Source organism: Felis catus, chromosome A2, assembly GCF_018350175.1.
Source record: "Felis catus isolate Fca126 chromosome A2, F.catus_Fca126_mat1.0, whole genome shotgun sequence".
Taxonomy (NCBI): domain Eukaryota; kingdom Metazoa; phylum Chordata; class Mammalia; order Carnivora; family Felidae; genus Felis; species Felis catus.
In genome coordinates this window covers 13,367,470-13,384,010 of record NC_058369.1, presented here as the reverse complement: position 1 = coordinate 13,384,010, position 16,541 = coordinate 13,367,470, and the positions used below count along the sequence as shown (strand labels likewise).

The window sequence follows — 16,541 nt, the reverse complement described above, 5'->3', positions numbered from 1 at the left end:
CTCAGAGAGGGTATGTGCCCCCCATGGGACAGAAAACGCAGCTGCCAGTGTTGAGAAATCAACCCCCCCCCCATACTTGCCTCCATAAATTTACCTTTAAGGCTTTGAGCAACTACTATCTATATATTTATATGCCCAGAGATTGAGGGTTGAATTCGGAGGGGGGGGGATTCCTGGGGTCCCTGAGAATACAGAGCCTTGTGGATTCTGGGAAAAGGTGATGGGCTGGGGATGAGCAGGGACATGTGGTGTCAGCAGGGCCAGGCCCACAGCCATGGACGTGGGGGGGCGGGGGCTTGTGGGTGCTGAGGGAGAAAGCCTCGGGATGGGTGAGTGCCCTGTCTTTGCACGTTTCACTGCCGGGCCCAGACTACACCTCAGGCTGGTGTTCAAGGCCAGAAGGGTGGGAACTGGCATGGGAAGTGGGGGGACCTGGCATGCAGGACCAGGGGGAACCAGCCAGGCAAGAGACAAAGGCATCATCCGAGAGGTTTCAGAAAGTCTCAAAGGACAGGCCGGAATGTGGGGGAAGACAGTAAGGGGGGGGGGGGGTGCCCGACCATGCACAATTAGGGCTGCCACATAAAATACAGGACACGGAATGGGACATACTTGTAAAAATAAAAAGTATTCGTTGTTTATCTGCAAGTCAAGTTTTACTGGGCGACGTAGTTTTCTTTTTCTAAACCTGGAAACTCTAAGCCCAGATCTTCTGGCCACGCAAACCTGGGGTTTGTGCGGAGGAGGAGGAGAAGGGGCCCTGGAAGTGTCCGTCCTCTCCCAGTCCATCACGCTGTCGCCGGCGCCGCACATGTTCCCTTCCTAGGCTTTCCTTTGTCCCCCACACGCTGTCCACGTCCCTTAACTGCTCCTCAAGTTTCCCCTCCCCTCCTCTCTCTTCCTTTGTTGTCCCCCTCCTTCCACGCCCTCCCTCATTACCCCATCCTCCGACTCCTCCTACTCCTCTTGCACCCCTCTCCCCATCTTCCCCAGCCCTTCGCGTTTCCCCCACCTTCTCTGGCACCCACCCTTCCTCCTCGTCCCTCCACCATTCCCCCCCCCTCCTCCTCCACGGCCCCTCTCTCCGCGCTAACCTCCTCCCCGGGCACCCACCCTCTCCTCTCTTCTGCGAACCCTCCCCCGTCAATCCCCGGGGCGCGCAAGGGGGAACCCCGGCCACCGGCGCCGCGCTCCACGCAGGCGCAGAGCCGCCCGGCTTCCCTGAGGCCGCCGCACCCCTCCCTGCGGCCCGCGCGCCCGGTTGCCAAGGCGACGGCGAGGGCCGGAGCGGGAACCTCCGGAAGACCCCACTCTCTCTCCCTCCCCCGCCACCTCCTCAGCAAACCCCACTCTGGTTTGAGCCGGTTTCCCCACCCCTCCCCCAGTGCGCACTGCGGCGTGTGAGGATTCCCTTGCCCACAGGGCGGGGGTCGGTCGGGGATCGACGCATGCGCGCAGGGCGAGGCTTTCCCTCCCAGACCGGCGCTCGACGGGAAAGCCCTAGCGCGTGAAGCGAGCACCCCCGCGCAGGCGCAGTGGGCGCCCGGCGTCCCCACAGCCCCGCCCGGTTGTCCCGGCAACGCGCGCGGGGAGGGCTGGGAGAGCACGGAACTCCCGTCTCACGCCCCCTCCCGCGCACTGCAGCCGAGTCGGGGATTCCCTGCTGCCCGCGCGCAAGCGCGGGCCTGGGATTCCGCGGGGGCGGGGCCGGAGAAAGAAGGGGCTTTTCCGTGCTAGGGAACAAAGGCTATTACCATATTCCCTTTGTCAGAGGATCGAAGCGGTCCTCTCAGCTCCGGAGTGTTATTTCCTCTCTGGTCCACCGGCCATCCCTCTGCAGGTCCCCGGGAGAGCTTGCCACACGCAGCTCCGATACCTTTCCTACCTTGCTCACAGACCCGCCGTGGCTCCCTACCTTCCTGCGGTGAAGCCCTATTCTTCAGCCCGGCGTCTGAGGCCCTGAACGCCCAGCTGGTATCTACCTTCTGGTTATTCACCATTGGTAGCTAGCCACCACCCCCTCTCCGCCCCACCCCCCCCCCCCCCCATTTCCAGACCACAAAGACCTCAACGTGCCCACGCAGGAGGCTCCTTTGCCAAGCCTTTCTTCAGGATATGCCCTTCCCAGGCACCATCTCGTTGATTCTCGAGATAGCCTGGGGTTAGATACTGTTTTAGTCCCGTTTTATACAGGAGGAAATTGAAGCTTAGCCCCATTAGGCCCTGGCCTAAGACCGCAGAGGTAAAAGGCAGAACCCTCTATTTGTGAGGAGTCATCTGGGCCCCTCCACCCATTATTTGGCCTTCAACCCTGATTCTGGACCCCACTGCTGTCCCTGCTGGCTCCCTCACAGCCCTGGGTGCCTTCTGGCTATGTGACAGGCAGGTGGCTTCGTTTTCCCATCTGTAAAGGGGATAAATATCTCATGGGGCTGTCCCCAGGCTTCGGGGACATATTACCATGTGCTAGGCCAGGGCCCAGCATCTAGGGGATGTTTCTCACGGCTGGTCTAGTTTGGTGGTGGCTTCCCCACCCTGCTTCCTGGTGCGATTTTCCTCCTTGTCACGGCAACCCCTGCAGGGCGCCTGCTTTCTGTCTCGCTTCCCTAGAGCCCACGGGGTCTTCTGGGAATACTTCCTGGATTCCTCACATGTCTTCTAGCGGTGGTTTTAGAGTTGGCTCCAGGATCCCCAAACTAAGCCATTGTTCAATATATGTTGGTTAGTTTCATGCCAACCAGCAATTGCTTCAGGAACCTTCCATTTTGCATTTTAGCTGTACCCAATTATTAATGGCACCCCTCCCTTGAACAGGAAAGCTGTGACCTCCAGGCCTTTGCACATGTGGTTCCTTCAGCCTTTTCTGCCCCTGTCTGTGCACAGAACTCCTATGCATCCTTCGAGGTCTTCCCTCCATGAAACCCTCATGGCCTCCTTTGGCCCAGCCCTGGATGCCACACAGTTGGGGGGTATGGAGACCAGAAGCCGCAAGGGCAGCCTTGTGGGGGCTGTCACGTGGGTGAGAGCCATAGCAGTGACCTGGTAAATGCTTGGACCCTACCCCTACCCATGGGGGCCCATCTGGCTGCTGCCCTCCCTTTCTGCCAACTTTCCAAGGCCAAGTAAGCTCTAGGAAGCCAGAACCAGGAACAGATCTCACCCAACCCTTCCCGGACATGCAGCCTCTGATGGGACACTTATTCCTACCCGGATCCACCTGCCCGTTCCAGCCTCCAGGCCCTCGCCTGCCCACGGCCCTGCCTATACAATGGGATCCGACTCATCTCCCGCTCAGGCCCGCTCGGAAGAAATCCTCCACTGGGAAGCCTGCCCATGACTTGACCCAGATGCCTCCCCTGCTGGAGTAACACCAGAGCAGCCAGCATTTCCTGACCCCCCCCCCCCCCCCAGCACAGCATGTGACCTGACTGCTGACTCTGAACCAGAACCTCAGGATGCTAACACGTCGCCTTCAGCTCGCCTCTGGTTCTGCCCCTGAAGTACTTTGTGACCTGGAGCCAGCGCCTCCACCTCTCTGAGCAGTCCCCTCGTAGCAGCCCAGCAAAGCGTCCAGGGGTGGTGGTCCAGATCCCTTAACGGACAAGGGGCCAGCCAGGTGGGGAGGCCGTAAGAGCCAGGCACAGGTCTCAGCTTGCTGCGACAACACGCAGTTGGGGGCCCTGATCTTCTCTGGCCGTGACCCCTGCATTCCAGCCCTCCTCTCCCCACCACCCACCCACCCACCCGCCACCCACAGAGACGTCGAGTGCACGCTTTGCCTCACCGATCGCCTTTATTGGGCATCAGCCCCAGGGCTCCACGGGCGCAGGAAGGGGGTGGTGGGTGTCACTCGAAGCAGGGACCCTCCGGTGGGAGGCACGACCGATGATGCCACCTAGCCCCCAGGATGCTTGCCTCAGCCCCGGACCTCTCTGTGACCCACGCAGCTGGCCCAGCGGACGGCGTGTGAGGTCATGACCCTGACCGCCTGTAGGGCGGCTCCCCCAGTTCTGGGCTCACTTGGGGGTATTGAAGGGCACGGCCCGCTGGTTCATGGGGTTGTCCGGCGACCGCAGCCACTCCTTCTTGAGCAGCTGCTTCAGCTGCGACAGCCGCATGTTGGGGTTTTCTTGCTTGAGCCGCGGCAGCTGCGCCTCCTCGAAGGCGGTGAAGGCCGCCCGCATGCGGCGCTCTGGGTGCCGGTCGGCAGCCTCCTCCGTCACGCTAGGGGAGGACAGGGAGGAGGAGAGCCGAGTGAGGGGGGGGAGGGGTCTAGGGTGCGGCCCCGCCCGCGGGGAGGGCCGTGCTCCGCCCCCAGACACATAGCCCCACCCCCGGCGCTCAAGCCCCACCCCATCACCTGAGCACCGCGATGGCATCCTCGATGGTGCGCGCCTCCACACTGCCCTCCTCCAGCACGCGGCGGTTCACATTCTCCTCCAGCGGCACCTCCAAGTGGCTCTTGGCTTTCTCGGCTGGGGGCGGAAGACAGCCAAGTGACAGGGACGCACACAGGGACGGAGATAAGCGGGGATGCAGAGCTCCGGAGAGATGAGAGCGACGCAGTGGGGGAAGAGAGGAGAGAGAAGGAGGCAAGCAGGCAAAGAACGACGGGGGCGCCCTCCTGTCCTCCCAGCGCCCAGGCCCCTGCCCAGGCCCCGCTGCCATCCTGACTTCCCTGCAGCTGAGCACACAGGAGACACCCCCACTCCTGGCTGCTGTCTCCTTACCCTCCGGGCACCCCATTCAGTCCCCGGAGACCCCATGGCCCACAAGCGGAGGTCAGACGCACAGCGAGTAAATACACACGTGTTTGTGCCCATGCTCTCGTGCCCAAAGCCAGGCCTGCCAGGACGCTGCCCACCCCTGCTTCACCACACAGCCCAGGCAGCTTCTCTGGGGGTGAGGAAGGGGCTCTAGATTCAGCCAGGGTTAGTCCTGCGGCCTGGCCTTTAGCGGGGGAAAAGGCAGCTCCAGAGCGAGCCAAAGCCCCACCTGGGTCTGGGGCTTCCTTGTGTTGGTGGTCTCGACGGAGCGTCTCCTCAATCTGGGCGCGGGTGACCTTGCTGGGCGCGGCCGCCCGGGGGGCCTTGCCACCCTTGAGCTTGGAGTCTTCCTCCTCCAGCAGGCGCTGCGTCTCCTTCTTGCGCTCTAGCTGCTCCAGGCGCCGCTTCTCCTTCTCCTCCTGGGGGGAGGGAGGCGATCAGGAGTGGGCCCCACCACTGGCATGAGGTCTGGGTTTTTACCTATCTCACCCAAGGCAGACTGGGGCCCTGCTGTGTGCTAGACCCTGTGCTGGGCACAGCGGACACAGCTGGAGCACAACAGGCCTACCTGAGGGCTCCCAGCCTACAGTACTATGGGAGCAAAGGGAACCTTGGCCAGGGCAGGTGGATGGTGGCTCTTGAAGGAAAGGCGACACCTGGGCTGGAGGAGGAGCCAGACAGGAAGAGAGATGGAGGACAGGAAAGTCCTTAGAGGTGGGAATGCAGGTGCAAAGGCCCTGAGGCAGGAACCTCAGGCGACACCTGGGCTGGAGGAGGAGCCAGACAGGAAGAGAGATGGAGGACAGGAAAGTCCTTAGAGGTGGGAATGCAGGTGCAAAGGCCCTGAGGCAGGAACCTCCTGGCAGGACAGAGGAGAGCCTCACAAAGGCTGGTGTGGCTGGAGCAGGGGGGGGGAAGCTCGGCAGGAGAAGAGGTGGGGAGGACATAGGGTGGGACCCCAAGGGGCCTCAAGGGAGGGGTTTGTATTGGATTCCGAAGGTGACAGGACCCAGGGAAGGTCTGAGCCCATTTTCTGGCTGGGGCAGGGGTCTGCCCTTATGGGCACTGTCCCTAGCCAAGTGTCGCAGGGGCTGTGACTGGTCCCACCTTGCCCCCCAGGGAGGCCTTGATGCCATCTGACCTACAGGACTTGCCCTTGGCTGCTGCCCCTCACCACCTCCACCAGTGGGCAGAGTCATGGCGTGGTTCATTTGTAGTGCAGGGCAACCACAGGCTTGGAATATTCGGCCACCTCCCACCCGCACCCCCACAGGGCCCTGCACCTCAGGCACCTCCACCTGCCTACCCTCTGCCTACAACTCTGCCATCTGACTTCCATGCCCTGGGGGTGATCCCCACTCCTTCAGTGCCCTCTGTGACACTCCTATAGTGGAACGAAGTGTCCCCCTGGGCCTCTGAACTCTAACCTGCCTGCGCAGCAGGAAAGTGGAGGCGAGGTTAAAGGTTAAGGGCCCCCACATCTGTGTTCAGGCACCTCAGGCAGGGCCACTGTCCGAGCCTGAGTTTACCCATCAATTAGAGGTAATGTCCTCCCGAGGCCCCCTCGTCCCTGCACGGTACTCATACAGCCCATGTTCGTTCTGTCCCCAACACGGCCCTGCCTCAGCCTTTGCACTGGCTGTCCTCTCCTCCTGGGGCGCCGAGGCCTCCTTCCCTGGCTAACTCCGGCTCCTCCCGAGCTCCTGGCTCCTCATCGGCCCCTCTGCCCCATGGCTCTTTCCCGTGTTCCGCAAATCCCTGCTTCTGGTCTTCTGACCATCTGGTTTGTCCTGGAGGCAGGAGGCAGGCCCTGACCTGGGTTCTGAACAGCTGCCTGCTGGCCCCAGGCCCGGTAACACAGTAGGTGTTAGTAAAAGTATGCTGCATGAATGCATGAATTCCAAAAAGCTCCAATAACTCAGGAAAGACACTCGCTTGCGGCCGTTAGTCTCTAGTGACATGGGATTGAGGAGGAAGCATGAGCATTTATGCTTTGACATTCAGCAAAATTTTGTGACAAAGTCACTTGCAGTTTGTAAAAAAAAGAGCCATCAGCAATTGGCAGTATCTGGTGATGGGGGACGATAAGTCCACTCTGCAGAATATTCCTGCGCCATAAAAAGTGAGTCTCATAAATAATTGACATGGAACCCGGAGAGTCAGGTGCTCAGGCAGAGCTGCTTAATACGGAACAAGTGGAGATAAACTGCTGACTTCGGGCGGCGGGGGAGGGGGCGGCGATGAATTACGGCCCCATCCGCGACCGCTGCCTGGTACCCAGGAGAAATATGGCTGTGGGGCCCTACTGAACTGAAGACACGGGCTTTAGGGTAGGACACTGGGTGAGAAAAGTCTGGTGTCACGTGAGGGAGGACGTGGGTTTTTTAGTGTTTTGGAGTGAGCATGAATTCGCTTTTTTCTTCCTTTTTTTATTTTTTTTTTAACTTTTTTTTATTTATTTTTGAGACAGGGAGAGACAGAGCATGAATGGGGGAGGGTCAGAGAGAGAGGGAGACACAGAATCTGAAGCAGGCTCCAGGCTCCGAGCTGTCAGCCCAGAGCCCGACGCGGGGCTCGAACTCACGGACCACGAGATCATGACCTGAGCCAAAGTCGGACGCTCAACGGACTGAGCCACCCAGGCGCCCCTCTTCCTTTCTTTTTTAAAAGATTTTAGGGGGCGCCTAGGTGGCTCAGGCAGTTGAATGTCCGACTTTGACTCAGGTCATGATCTCACGGTTCGTGGGTTCGAGCCCCACGTCGGGCTCTGGAGCCTGCTTCCCATTCTGTGTCTCCCTCTCTCTCTGCCCCTCCCCTGCTCACGCTCTGTCTCTCTCTCTCTCAAAAATAAACATTAAAAAAAAAATCTTTTTAAATAAATAAAAATAAAAGATTTTATTTTATTTTAAGTAATCTCTACACGCAACGTGGGGCTCGAACTTACAACCCTGAGATCAAGGGTCGCATGCTCCACCAATGGAGCCAGCCAGGCGCCCAGATTTGCTTTTTTCATAGAAACGTTTTTTTCACGTATATATGAAATCCTAAGCAGGCTCCGTGCTGTCAGCATAGAGCCCGATGCGGGACTCGAGCTCACGAACTGTGAGATCATGACCTGAGCCGAAACCAAGAGTGGGACGCTTAACCGACTGAGCCACCCAGGGGCCCCCACAGAAACAATGTTTTTAAAGCAGCTGTTGTATAGGGAAGAAAAGAAGGACTAGGTGGGCCACGTAAACTGTGGGCACCACATGCCCATCAGCAGGAAGAGGGCTAGACAAACCGCAGAAAACCACCCAATGTTGGCAACTCCATGCAAAACAGGAGGGTGGACTGCCTGGGAAGGGCCTGGAGGCTGAGAATATTCCAGACGGCAGGGGTTGGCAAACTACAGTCCTCCACCTGTTTTGGTAAAGGTTTTAGTCCATTTGCATATGGTGGCTCTGTGTCAGAAGGACAGGGTCAAAAAGCTGTGAGAGCTCATCTGGCCCCTCCAGCCTATCCGACCTCTGCTCTGCATGTTCTTGTAGGCGCATGCTACACAGGCGGGCAGACAGACAGCTCCCTAAGCCACACACCCAGGACAGGGCCTGTCCTTTAAGCCAACCCTTGTAACAGACCAAAAGGTAGACCCATGGCCTCGGCTAGTCCCAGCCCTTCCCCACAGCCCTGCGACCTGGGCTTCCTGCCTTATCCGTGCCGCACTTTTCTCAACCAGGGACCCCAGAGCCCAAGACACTAGCCCAGGGAGGGCTCTTGGGGCCTGGGGCCTGGGCTGCTACCTCTGCTTCAGGTCTCTGTGGGGCACCTGGTTAGCTCAGGCAGTTAGACATTGACTCCTGAGCTCAGGTCAGGTCTTGATCTCAGGGTCGCGAGTTCAAGCCCCGTGCTGGGCATGGAGCCTACTTTAAAAAAAAAAAAGAAAAGAAAAAAAAATGGTCTCTGGCTTTTTCTCTCTGCGTAATCCTATATTATCAAAATATTGACAGTCAAAAAGAAACTTGAAAGACCTCCATGGACCCAATGCAGCACAGGGTGTGGGGAGGGAACCAATGACGTGCCATGTCCAACTAAAAATAAGGCAGGATCGGGGCGCCTGGGTGGCGCAGTCGGTTAAGCGTCCGACTTCAGCCAGGTCACGATCTCGCGGTCTGGGAGTTCGAGCCCCGCGTCAGGCTCTGGGCTGATGGCTCGGAGCCCGGAGCCTGCTTCCGATTCTGTGTCTCCCTCTCTCTCTGCCCCTCCCCCGTTCATGCTCTGTCTCTCTCTGTCCCAAAAATAAATAAATGTTGAAAAAAAAAAAAAAAAAGGCAGGATCCAGTCCTGCACAGCAAGGTGATGGGAAAACTCACAAAAGCACCCAGGCATGCCCGCAACCGGGCAAGCAGGGAAGGTATGTCACCAGTGCTATTTTCTGCAGTTGTTACCAGTCTGGTCAGGAACCTCTGATCAGCCCCCCCCCCGCCCCCCGGGGGTGGGGGGGGCGAGAACACGCAGAGACAGCGACAATGGGTCTCTGGCGCCACCTACTGGACAGAGCCAGTCAGCGTCACCCGTGATCCACTTCCCAGACACCAATTCAGTTACCCACTGGGTGCCTGACACTGGGACCCACTAGGGGACAGATGGCCATCCCTGCACTCTTCTGTGTTTTTGCACACACCTAGAAGAGCCTGCGAGCCCTGGGGTCAGCAGGGTGGATGCGGGGGACCCAGTACAGCAGCTCCCAGCCTTGTCGCTGCGGACGTCTGGGGCTGTCTCGTTCTTTTCACGGCGGGACTGTCCCGGGACCCTGAAGGGTGTTGAGCAGCGATCCCGGCCCCCGCCCGCCAGATGCCAGTGGCCCCTTCCACCCACCGGCTGTGACACCCCAAAATGTCTCCGGATGTTGCCAAGTGCCCGCTGGGTGCAGAACTGCTCGAGGCTGAGAAGCGCCAGTCTGACCCAGCCCGGACATTACACGGAGGAGAGAGAGGAGCCCGCAGAGGGTGGTGGCTGCCTTGCCTAACGACCCCCCCCCCCCCCGCCCTTTGCCTCCACCGCCCTCCTCGTCCTTGGTCTACGTCCAGGACCTTCTCACTTTCTAGCCAAAGCCCCAGGGGCCTCCTGCCACCTTCTACCTCGTTTCCATGTTGACTGCCCACCTTACCCGCAGCTGCGGGAGCCTGGGAACCACCCACCTTGCGCTGTTCCTTCCTCATGACGTGTTTGTCCTCATCCTTCCAGTAGGCATCCTCCAGCTCCTTCTGCTTCCTGGCATCAGCTGCCGCCTTGGCCTCAGCCCTCCGCGCCCGGGCCGCTGCCGACTTGGTGTTCTCACCCTGGAACTTCTTGGGCATATCCCTCGGCAGGCTGCGGGAGGAGGGCAGGGACCAGTGAGCAGGGGGCAGGCGGCCTTCGGCGCCCCCGCGCCCACACTTGCGGTCAAGAGCCCCTTGGAGCCTCAAGGGCCTTGTCTGTAAAATGAGGGCCTCAGACTTCGTGATCTCCCTTTAAAAAAAAAAAAAAAAAAATGGAGGTCGCGATCTCGCGGTCCGTGAGTTCGAGCCCCGCGTCGGACTCTGGGCTGATGGCCCAGAGCCTGTTTCCGATTCTGTGTCTCCCTCTCTCTCTGCCCCTCCCCCGTTCATGCTCTGTCTCTCTCTGTCCCAAAAATAAAATAAAACGTCGAAAAAAAAATTAAAAAAAAAAATGGATTGAGGTGAAATTCACACAACAAAAAATGAACCATTTTCAAGTGCCCAATTTGGTGGCATTTAATACATTCGCAATGTCGTGCAATCTATAGTTCTGGAACATTCCCGGCACCCCAAAAGGAAACCCCGCACCCACTAACAAACAGTCACGCACCCTCCCCCCTCCCCCTAGCCCCTGACAACCACCCATCTGCCTTCTGTCTCTACGGATTTGCCTCTTCTGGACGTTTCGTATAAACAGAACGGTGCATTCTGTGGCCTTTTGTGGTCTGGCTTCTTTCACTCGGTGTGATGTTTTCAAGGTTCCTCTATGCTTTTTAGCATGTCACTGCTTCGTTCTTTTTTTATGGCCGAGTAATATTCCATTGTACAGATTGACCACATTTTGTTTATCCGTTCACCACTAACGTTCACCCGGGTTGTTTCCGCTTTTTGGCTTTCATTTTTTAAGTTTATTTATTTATTTATTTTGAGAGAAAACACGAGTGGGAGAGGGGCGGGGGGGGGGCGGAGAGAGACAGAGACAGAGACAGAGAGAGACAGAGACCCTGTCAGCGCGGAGCCCGACGTGAGGCTCGAACACACAAACTGTGAGATCGCGACCTGAGCCTAAGTTGGATGTTTCACTGACTGGGCCACCCAGGCGCCCCTCCACATTTTGGCTTTTGGAGTCATGCTTCGGTGGACCCCTGCGGGCCAGTCTGTGTGTGGCCCCTCCTATTCTGCCACTTATGACACCTCAGTCCCCAGAACCCTGAGGCCAAATCCTCCTCGCTGGGTACTCGGCTGCCGCGAACTGCTGCCAGTGACCCAGCCCAGGCTTGCACAGCCAGGAGATGTAGAAGTGGAAAGCTGGTGTCCAGCAGACACATGGTCGGTGCAAGTCCCACGCCGGGTGCTGGGGAAATGATATACACAAACGGCAGGCACCACCCTCCCTCCACTAACCCCTTCATATGGACCAACTCAACTGAATGCCTCCAAAGCGGGGTGCCTACGTGGCTCGGTCGGTAGAGCGTGGGACTCTTGATCTCAGGGTCATGAGTTCAAGTCCCACAGCACAGAGCTTACTCAAAAAAAAAAAAAAAAAAAATTTCATGAATGCCTCCAAAGCTTTAAATGTGGGCACTGCCCCTGTGACCAATTCTGAGATGGGGAAGTCAAGGTACCTGGCCAGGTCACATAGCTCTGAACCTAGAGTCTCACCTCCAAAGCCCGCCTTCCAGGTGAGAAAGGGAAGGCTGTGCGGCCCAGGGCATGTGCCTTCAGTCCTCCAGGCCTCAGTTTTCGTCATCTGGGAAATGGGCTGATGTTCCTGACTCCTGGGTTGTCTGTCTCCCCTGAGTATCTCCAGCTCAGTCCCCTTAGGGAAATAGGCCCAGCATCCGCAGATGAAGGGGAGAGAACGTGGGGGCCACTTTGATCCAGGACCACCAGGCCACCCCATTCCAGCCTCCTAGCTGTGTGACTTGTGGGGCAAGGAGCTTCCACCTTGGAGCCCTCAGGAAACTCTAACATCAGCTCCTATCTGCAGCAGCTCCGTGCACTGGGCTTCGTGTTTTGTACGCAGCGTCTGAGTGGATTCTCACAACCCTGGTATGTGACGGCAGAGCTGAGCCCCGAGGGACGGGTCAGAGGCAGTCCGTGAGGGTGAAGGGGTGAGCCTTCTGGGCAGAGGGCACAGGATATGCAAAGACCCTGCGGCACTGATGAGGCCACTGAGCGCTGGGGAGGGGGAGGAAAAGAGGGTGGGAGGGCACGGGGCTGTCAGAGTGGGGTATTATGGGCCAAGGAAGAGCAAGGATTTTATTCTCTGGGCACCAGGGAGCCGTTAAGCAGCCCGGAGCAGGGCACGGACACATTTTGATTCAGGCTGCTCCCAAGCCCACTGTGGCTGCTGTGCGGATAGGCCAGGGGACGACAATGATGCGATGGGCAGAACGGGAGGTGTGGGGGCGGATGGAGCCGGGCATAATAACGATGTCAACTCGGACCGATGCCCGGCACCAGGGACACGCTAAACCACTTCATCCCCCGGCAGCAGCAGCAGAGGCTACTTTCAGCCCCATTTTACAGACGAAGGAACCTAAGCCTTTGCAGGAGTAAGTAGTATGCTCAGGGCCACACAGCAGGTTAGTGGAGGAGGCCCGATTCCAACCCAGGGCCAGACCCCCAATCCCAACTCTGTGCTCCTAACCGCTGGCCCACCCCGGGGTCCCGACAGGCCCCGTTGATGTTCCCCGCGGATCAGGATTCTGAGGCCACTGCCCCCCCCCCCCCCGCCCCACGTAACATCAAGGGGTGGCCTCCTGGCCAGGTGGTCCAGGCTGAGGCTGAGGAGAGGGCCCCATGGGGCAGAGCAGGGCAAAGTAGGGGCGATCAGTGGACCCAGGAGACTCAGAGCTGCGGTCACAGCTGAAGTGCTCCCCTTGAGCTGAGACACAGCATGGATCCCAGTCCCTCTCCCGACCCCCTGGATTTAAGAGCTGCCACAGGGGGGATGTGCTGGCCTGGTCCCGCGGGCCTCCCAGCTGCTCCCTGACCACCTAAGTCAGCATTCATTACTGAGTGTCCACAGTATACTCAATAGAACCCCCCCCACCCTGGATTCTCCAGGGGAGTGCCAAGAATTGGGAGTCACTGTCCAAGTTACAGATTAGAAAACTCCCCACCCGGGGCGCCCGGGTGGCTCGGTTGGGTCGAGCTTCTCATTCTTGGTTTTGGCCCAGGTCATGATCTCCTGGGTCGAGCCCCACGTGGGGATCCACACAGTGTGAAGCCTGCTTGGGATTCTCTCCCTCTCTCTGCCCCTCTCCCACTTGTGCGCGCTCTCTCTCTCTCTCTCTCTCTCTCTCTCTGAATAAACTTTAAAGAGAGAAAACCTGCCACCCTACTCTCCCTCCATCTTCCCCTCACTCACTGGTGGCAGCCACACCAGCCTCCCTGCCATTTCCCAAACATACTGCAGGTTCCCACCTCAGGGCCTTTGCACTTGCTGCATCCTCCACCTGGCTGCTCTTCACGCCTCTTTTTACCCAATTGACTATTTATTTATTTCATTTTTTTAATGTTTATTTATTTTTGAGAGAGAGAGAGAGAGAGAGAGAGGCAGAGAGAGAGGCAGAGAGAGAGAGGGAGACACACAATCCAAAGCAGGCTCCAGGTTCCGAGCTGTCAGCACAGGGCCGGACGTGGGGTTTGAACTCAGGACCCGTGAGATCACGCCCTGAGCCGAAGTCGGACGCTTCGCCGACCGAGCCACCCAGGCGCCCCAGTTAACTCCTATTTAAATTTCAGGGCCTACCTCAGGTGTGTCTGCCTCCATGAAGCCTTCCCTGAGACACCCTCTCTCAGACCGCAAGCTTCTCTTTGAGGCCCTCGTCCGGGTTGCTATTTTATGTTCACGTATATGATTATTTGACAAATGTCCATGTTTCCCACCAGCCTGGGAGTTCTGTGAAGGCAGGGACTGCCTTGGTCCCTCCTGGGTCCCCATTGCCCAGTACAGCAGGGGCTCAACAAGCCCTAACCCTCAAGACGACTGTCTTTGGAGACAGAGCCAGTGAGGGAGCGACAGCGATTAAGCGAAGTCATAAGGGTGGGGCCCTAATCTAATGGGGCTGGTGCCCCTAACATTGCAAAAGACACCAGGGCCTGCTCTCCGCACCCACGTGAGGACACGGTTGAGAAGGTGGCCATTTGCAAGTCAGGAAGGGTGCCTGCGTCAGGAACCAAACTGGGGGGCACTTGGATCTTGCATTTCCTCCCTTCCAGAACCGTGAGCACAGAAATTCCTGTTGCTTAGGCCGCCCAGTCTGTGGTATTTTTTTAATGGCAGCCCGAGCTTTACACAGACAACTTCTCTTCTGTTGTGGTAAACACTTACTCACACTGTCGTTCAGTAAACACGCACCGAGCACCTAGTACCCGTGGGACACTGGGTAGCGAAGCAGCACCCATCTGACCGCCAGGCTGGCTAGGGCTTAGGCAGTAGGAGTGACAACTTGCCGTAAGAACTGTGATGGGGACATGCAGGGCGCTGGGGAAGCCTCGAGGGGGGTTTCTGACCCAGGCTGGGGTTAAAGGGCTTCCTGAAGGAGACATCTAAGAAAAGGCCTGAAGGGGTCAGGGGCTCCTGAGCCCCCAGGAGGGTGGGGGAGGCAGGCTGCGAAGCGGGGATCTGTATTTCAGGGTGATGGAAACATGCGGAAGGTGTTAGAACCGGGAGGCGCTGATCTGTGGATCAGAGGCGAAGTGTAGGGGTGCGATAAGCAAGGAACTCGGGCAGGGATCCGGGGAGTGGCTCCGGATGGACAAGGGGGTACGTTTAGGACGGAATCCAGACCCACGTGGTTGATTGGATGCAAAAGTAAAGAGAGAATAGAAGATAAAGCTCAACACCGCCTCTTCCAAGAAGCCCTCCCGCTACCCCTTCCGGGCTCCCCCTTGCCCGTCGTGCCTCTCCCCAGTCCTGACCCCACTGCAAGACACTGGGGGGGCGTCCGTACCCAGCTCTGTCACCCCCAAGCCTGGCAGGGCTGGAGCTGGCTGGCCTCCAAAAGGACGCACTTCTCCCCGGGTCTCGGTCGCCCGCTCCGGGAAATGGGCACAGCCCCCGCGAGAGCCGTCTTGCCTGGACGCTGAAAGTGCCCGGGTCTCCGACCACCCCACCTCCAGCCCCCCCAGGGAGACGGTCTCAGGCCTAGCCACCCCGCCGGGCCCACCCGCACCCCGCCCCCCGGCTCCGCCCGCGCCGCGGCCGCTCCTACCTCCTTCCCCCAGCGCCGGCCCGGTCGCGAATCCATGACGTCACCGCAGGGCTTGCGCGCCGAGCTCCCGGAGGCGCGGGCTGATGACGTGTCAGCGTTGTCGCCATCTTGGTAAGGGAAACGCTCCCTGGACTCCCACCCGAGCCAAGGTTATCAGCCACTTCTTTTCCTCTCCGCGAAGAGGCTATTTTATGAGGCCCCCCACCCCCTCTTCTCGCTTCAGATATTGGCAAACTAGGAGGGGCGGCTAAAAACGACAATCTAGAATGTCGCCTTTACCAAGATGGCCGTTGCCCGGATGAAATATGGCGGCCTCCACCTCACACGTGGTCCGACGGCGTCAGGCGGGAGTTGCCCTGCCACCAGGGGGCGCCAGAGCCTGCGGTCCAATCGCTGTCCGCAGCCGGCCAAGCCCAGAAGAATCCTCCCAAATTGTGCTGTCGCTTTGCGCTGGGAAGGCGCTCTTCTAATCCACACTCTCTGCGTCCCACCTGCGAAGCTGGGGAGAGGGGAGGCCGGAGAAAGTGGCAGAGAAACGAACCACCCCACCCCGTTCAGCTGGGGAAACCGAGGCTCAGAGACACCAGGAAGTGAATTTACTCAAAATGTAAGCGCCCCCCGGCCCCCCCCCCCCAGCAGCTCAAATTCCTCGCCGGCCCCTCCTGAAATGCTCCACTCTCACCCACCCCCTGCACACGCACCTTGCTTTTTTATTTTATTCAGCAATTCGTTCGGGGGGCCAATTTGTCCCAGGCACCTACACTTGAGAGTTTCTGCATTTCCTGGGGCTCCGTGTCCTCATCTGTAAAAATGGGGAGTACTAGGGGGTCTGAGGGTGGTTACCCTGGACCTGGCTGTGGGGAAAGAGGCAGGGTTTGGATCTAGGGGACCGTCCGGGCAGGACGAGTGGACCACAGAACCCTTCTCTGAAAGGCAACCCCAGTCACACTGCCAGGACCTTGCTCTAGAGCCTGGTGGGTTCCCACTGCCTTTCAAGACTCCTTTATTTCAGTCAGAGAATCAGCTTGCGTTGTCCATTTGTTGACCTGTTTGTTTTCTGTTTCTCCCGTGGCTGTGACATGGGACGGAACCCAAGCAGCTGGAGCAGCCTCAGCAGAAAACATGTACAACCGACCCTTGAACCACACAGGATTTAGGGGCACCGACTCCCACGGGGTCGAAAGTCTGCGTATAGGGGCGCCTGGGTGGTTCAGTCGGTTGTGTCGGACTTCGGCTGAGGTCCTGATCTCGCGGTCCATGAGTTCGAGCCCCGCGTCGGGCCCTGTGCTGACAGCTCGGAGCCTGGAGCC

At 58.6% G+C, this 16,541-nt stretch overlaps 1 protein-coding gene and 1 long non-coding RNA gene across 2 annotated transcripts; one reads left to right on the top strand and one right to left on the bottom strand.

Moving 5' to 3' along the window:
• Positions 1-1,644: 1,644 nt before the first annotated feature.
• Positions 1,645-5,159, top strand: LOC123382658. Its single transcript, XR_006591348.1, has 2 exons — positions 1,645-1,974; positions 2,815-5,159. It is a non-coding gene; the product is annotated as an uncharacterized LOC123382658 (long non-coding RNA).
• CCDC124 (coiled-coil domain containing 124) lies at positions 3,775-15,381 on the bottom strand. Its single transcript, XM_003982071.4, has 5 exons — positions 15,232-15,381; positions 9,947-10,118; positions 4,996-5,185; positions 4,361-4,475; positions 3,775-4,224 (listed from the first exon to the last, which is right to left on the bottom strand). Exons 1-5 carry the CDS (start codon positions 15,336-15,338, stop codon positions 4,017-4,019), a joined length of 792 nt encoding a protein of 263 aa, XP_003982120.2. The 5' UTR covers positions 15,339-15,381; the 3' UTR covers positions 3,775-4,016.
• Positions 15,382-16,541: the final 1,160 nt, after the last annotated feature.

Bases quoted from the DNA above. Each gene is read 5' to 3' on its own strand.
- CCDC124 (XM_003982071.4), bottom strand. From the start codon at position 15,338: ATGGCGACAACGCTGACACGTCATCAGCCCGCGCCTCCGGGAGCTCGG. The intron at 5,186-9,946 runs GTGGGTGGTTCC...CCCTCCCCCCAG, and splicing joins TGAGGAAGGAACAGCGCAAG to GAGGAGAAGGAGAAGCGGCG. The intron at 4,225-4,360 runs GTGATGGGGTGG...GTCCTCCCCTAG, and splicing joins GATGCCATCGCGGTGCTCAG to CGTGACGGAGGAGGCTGCCG.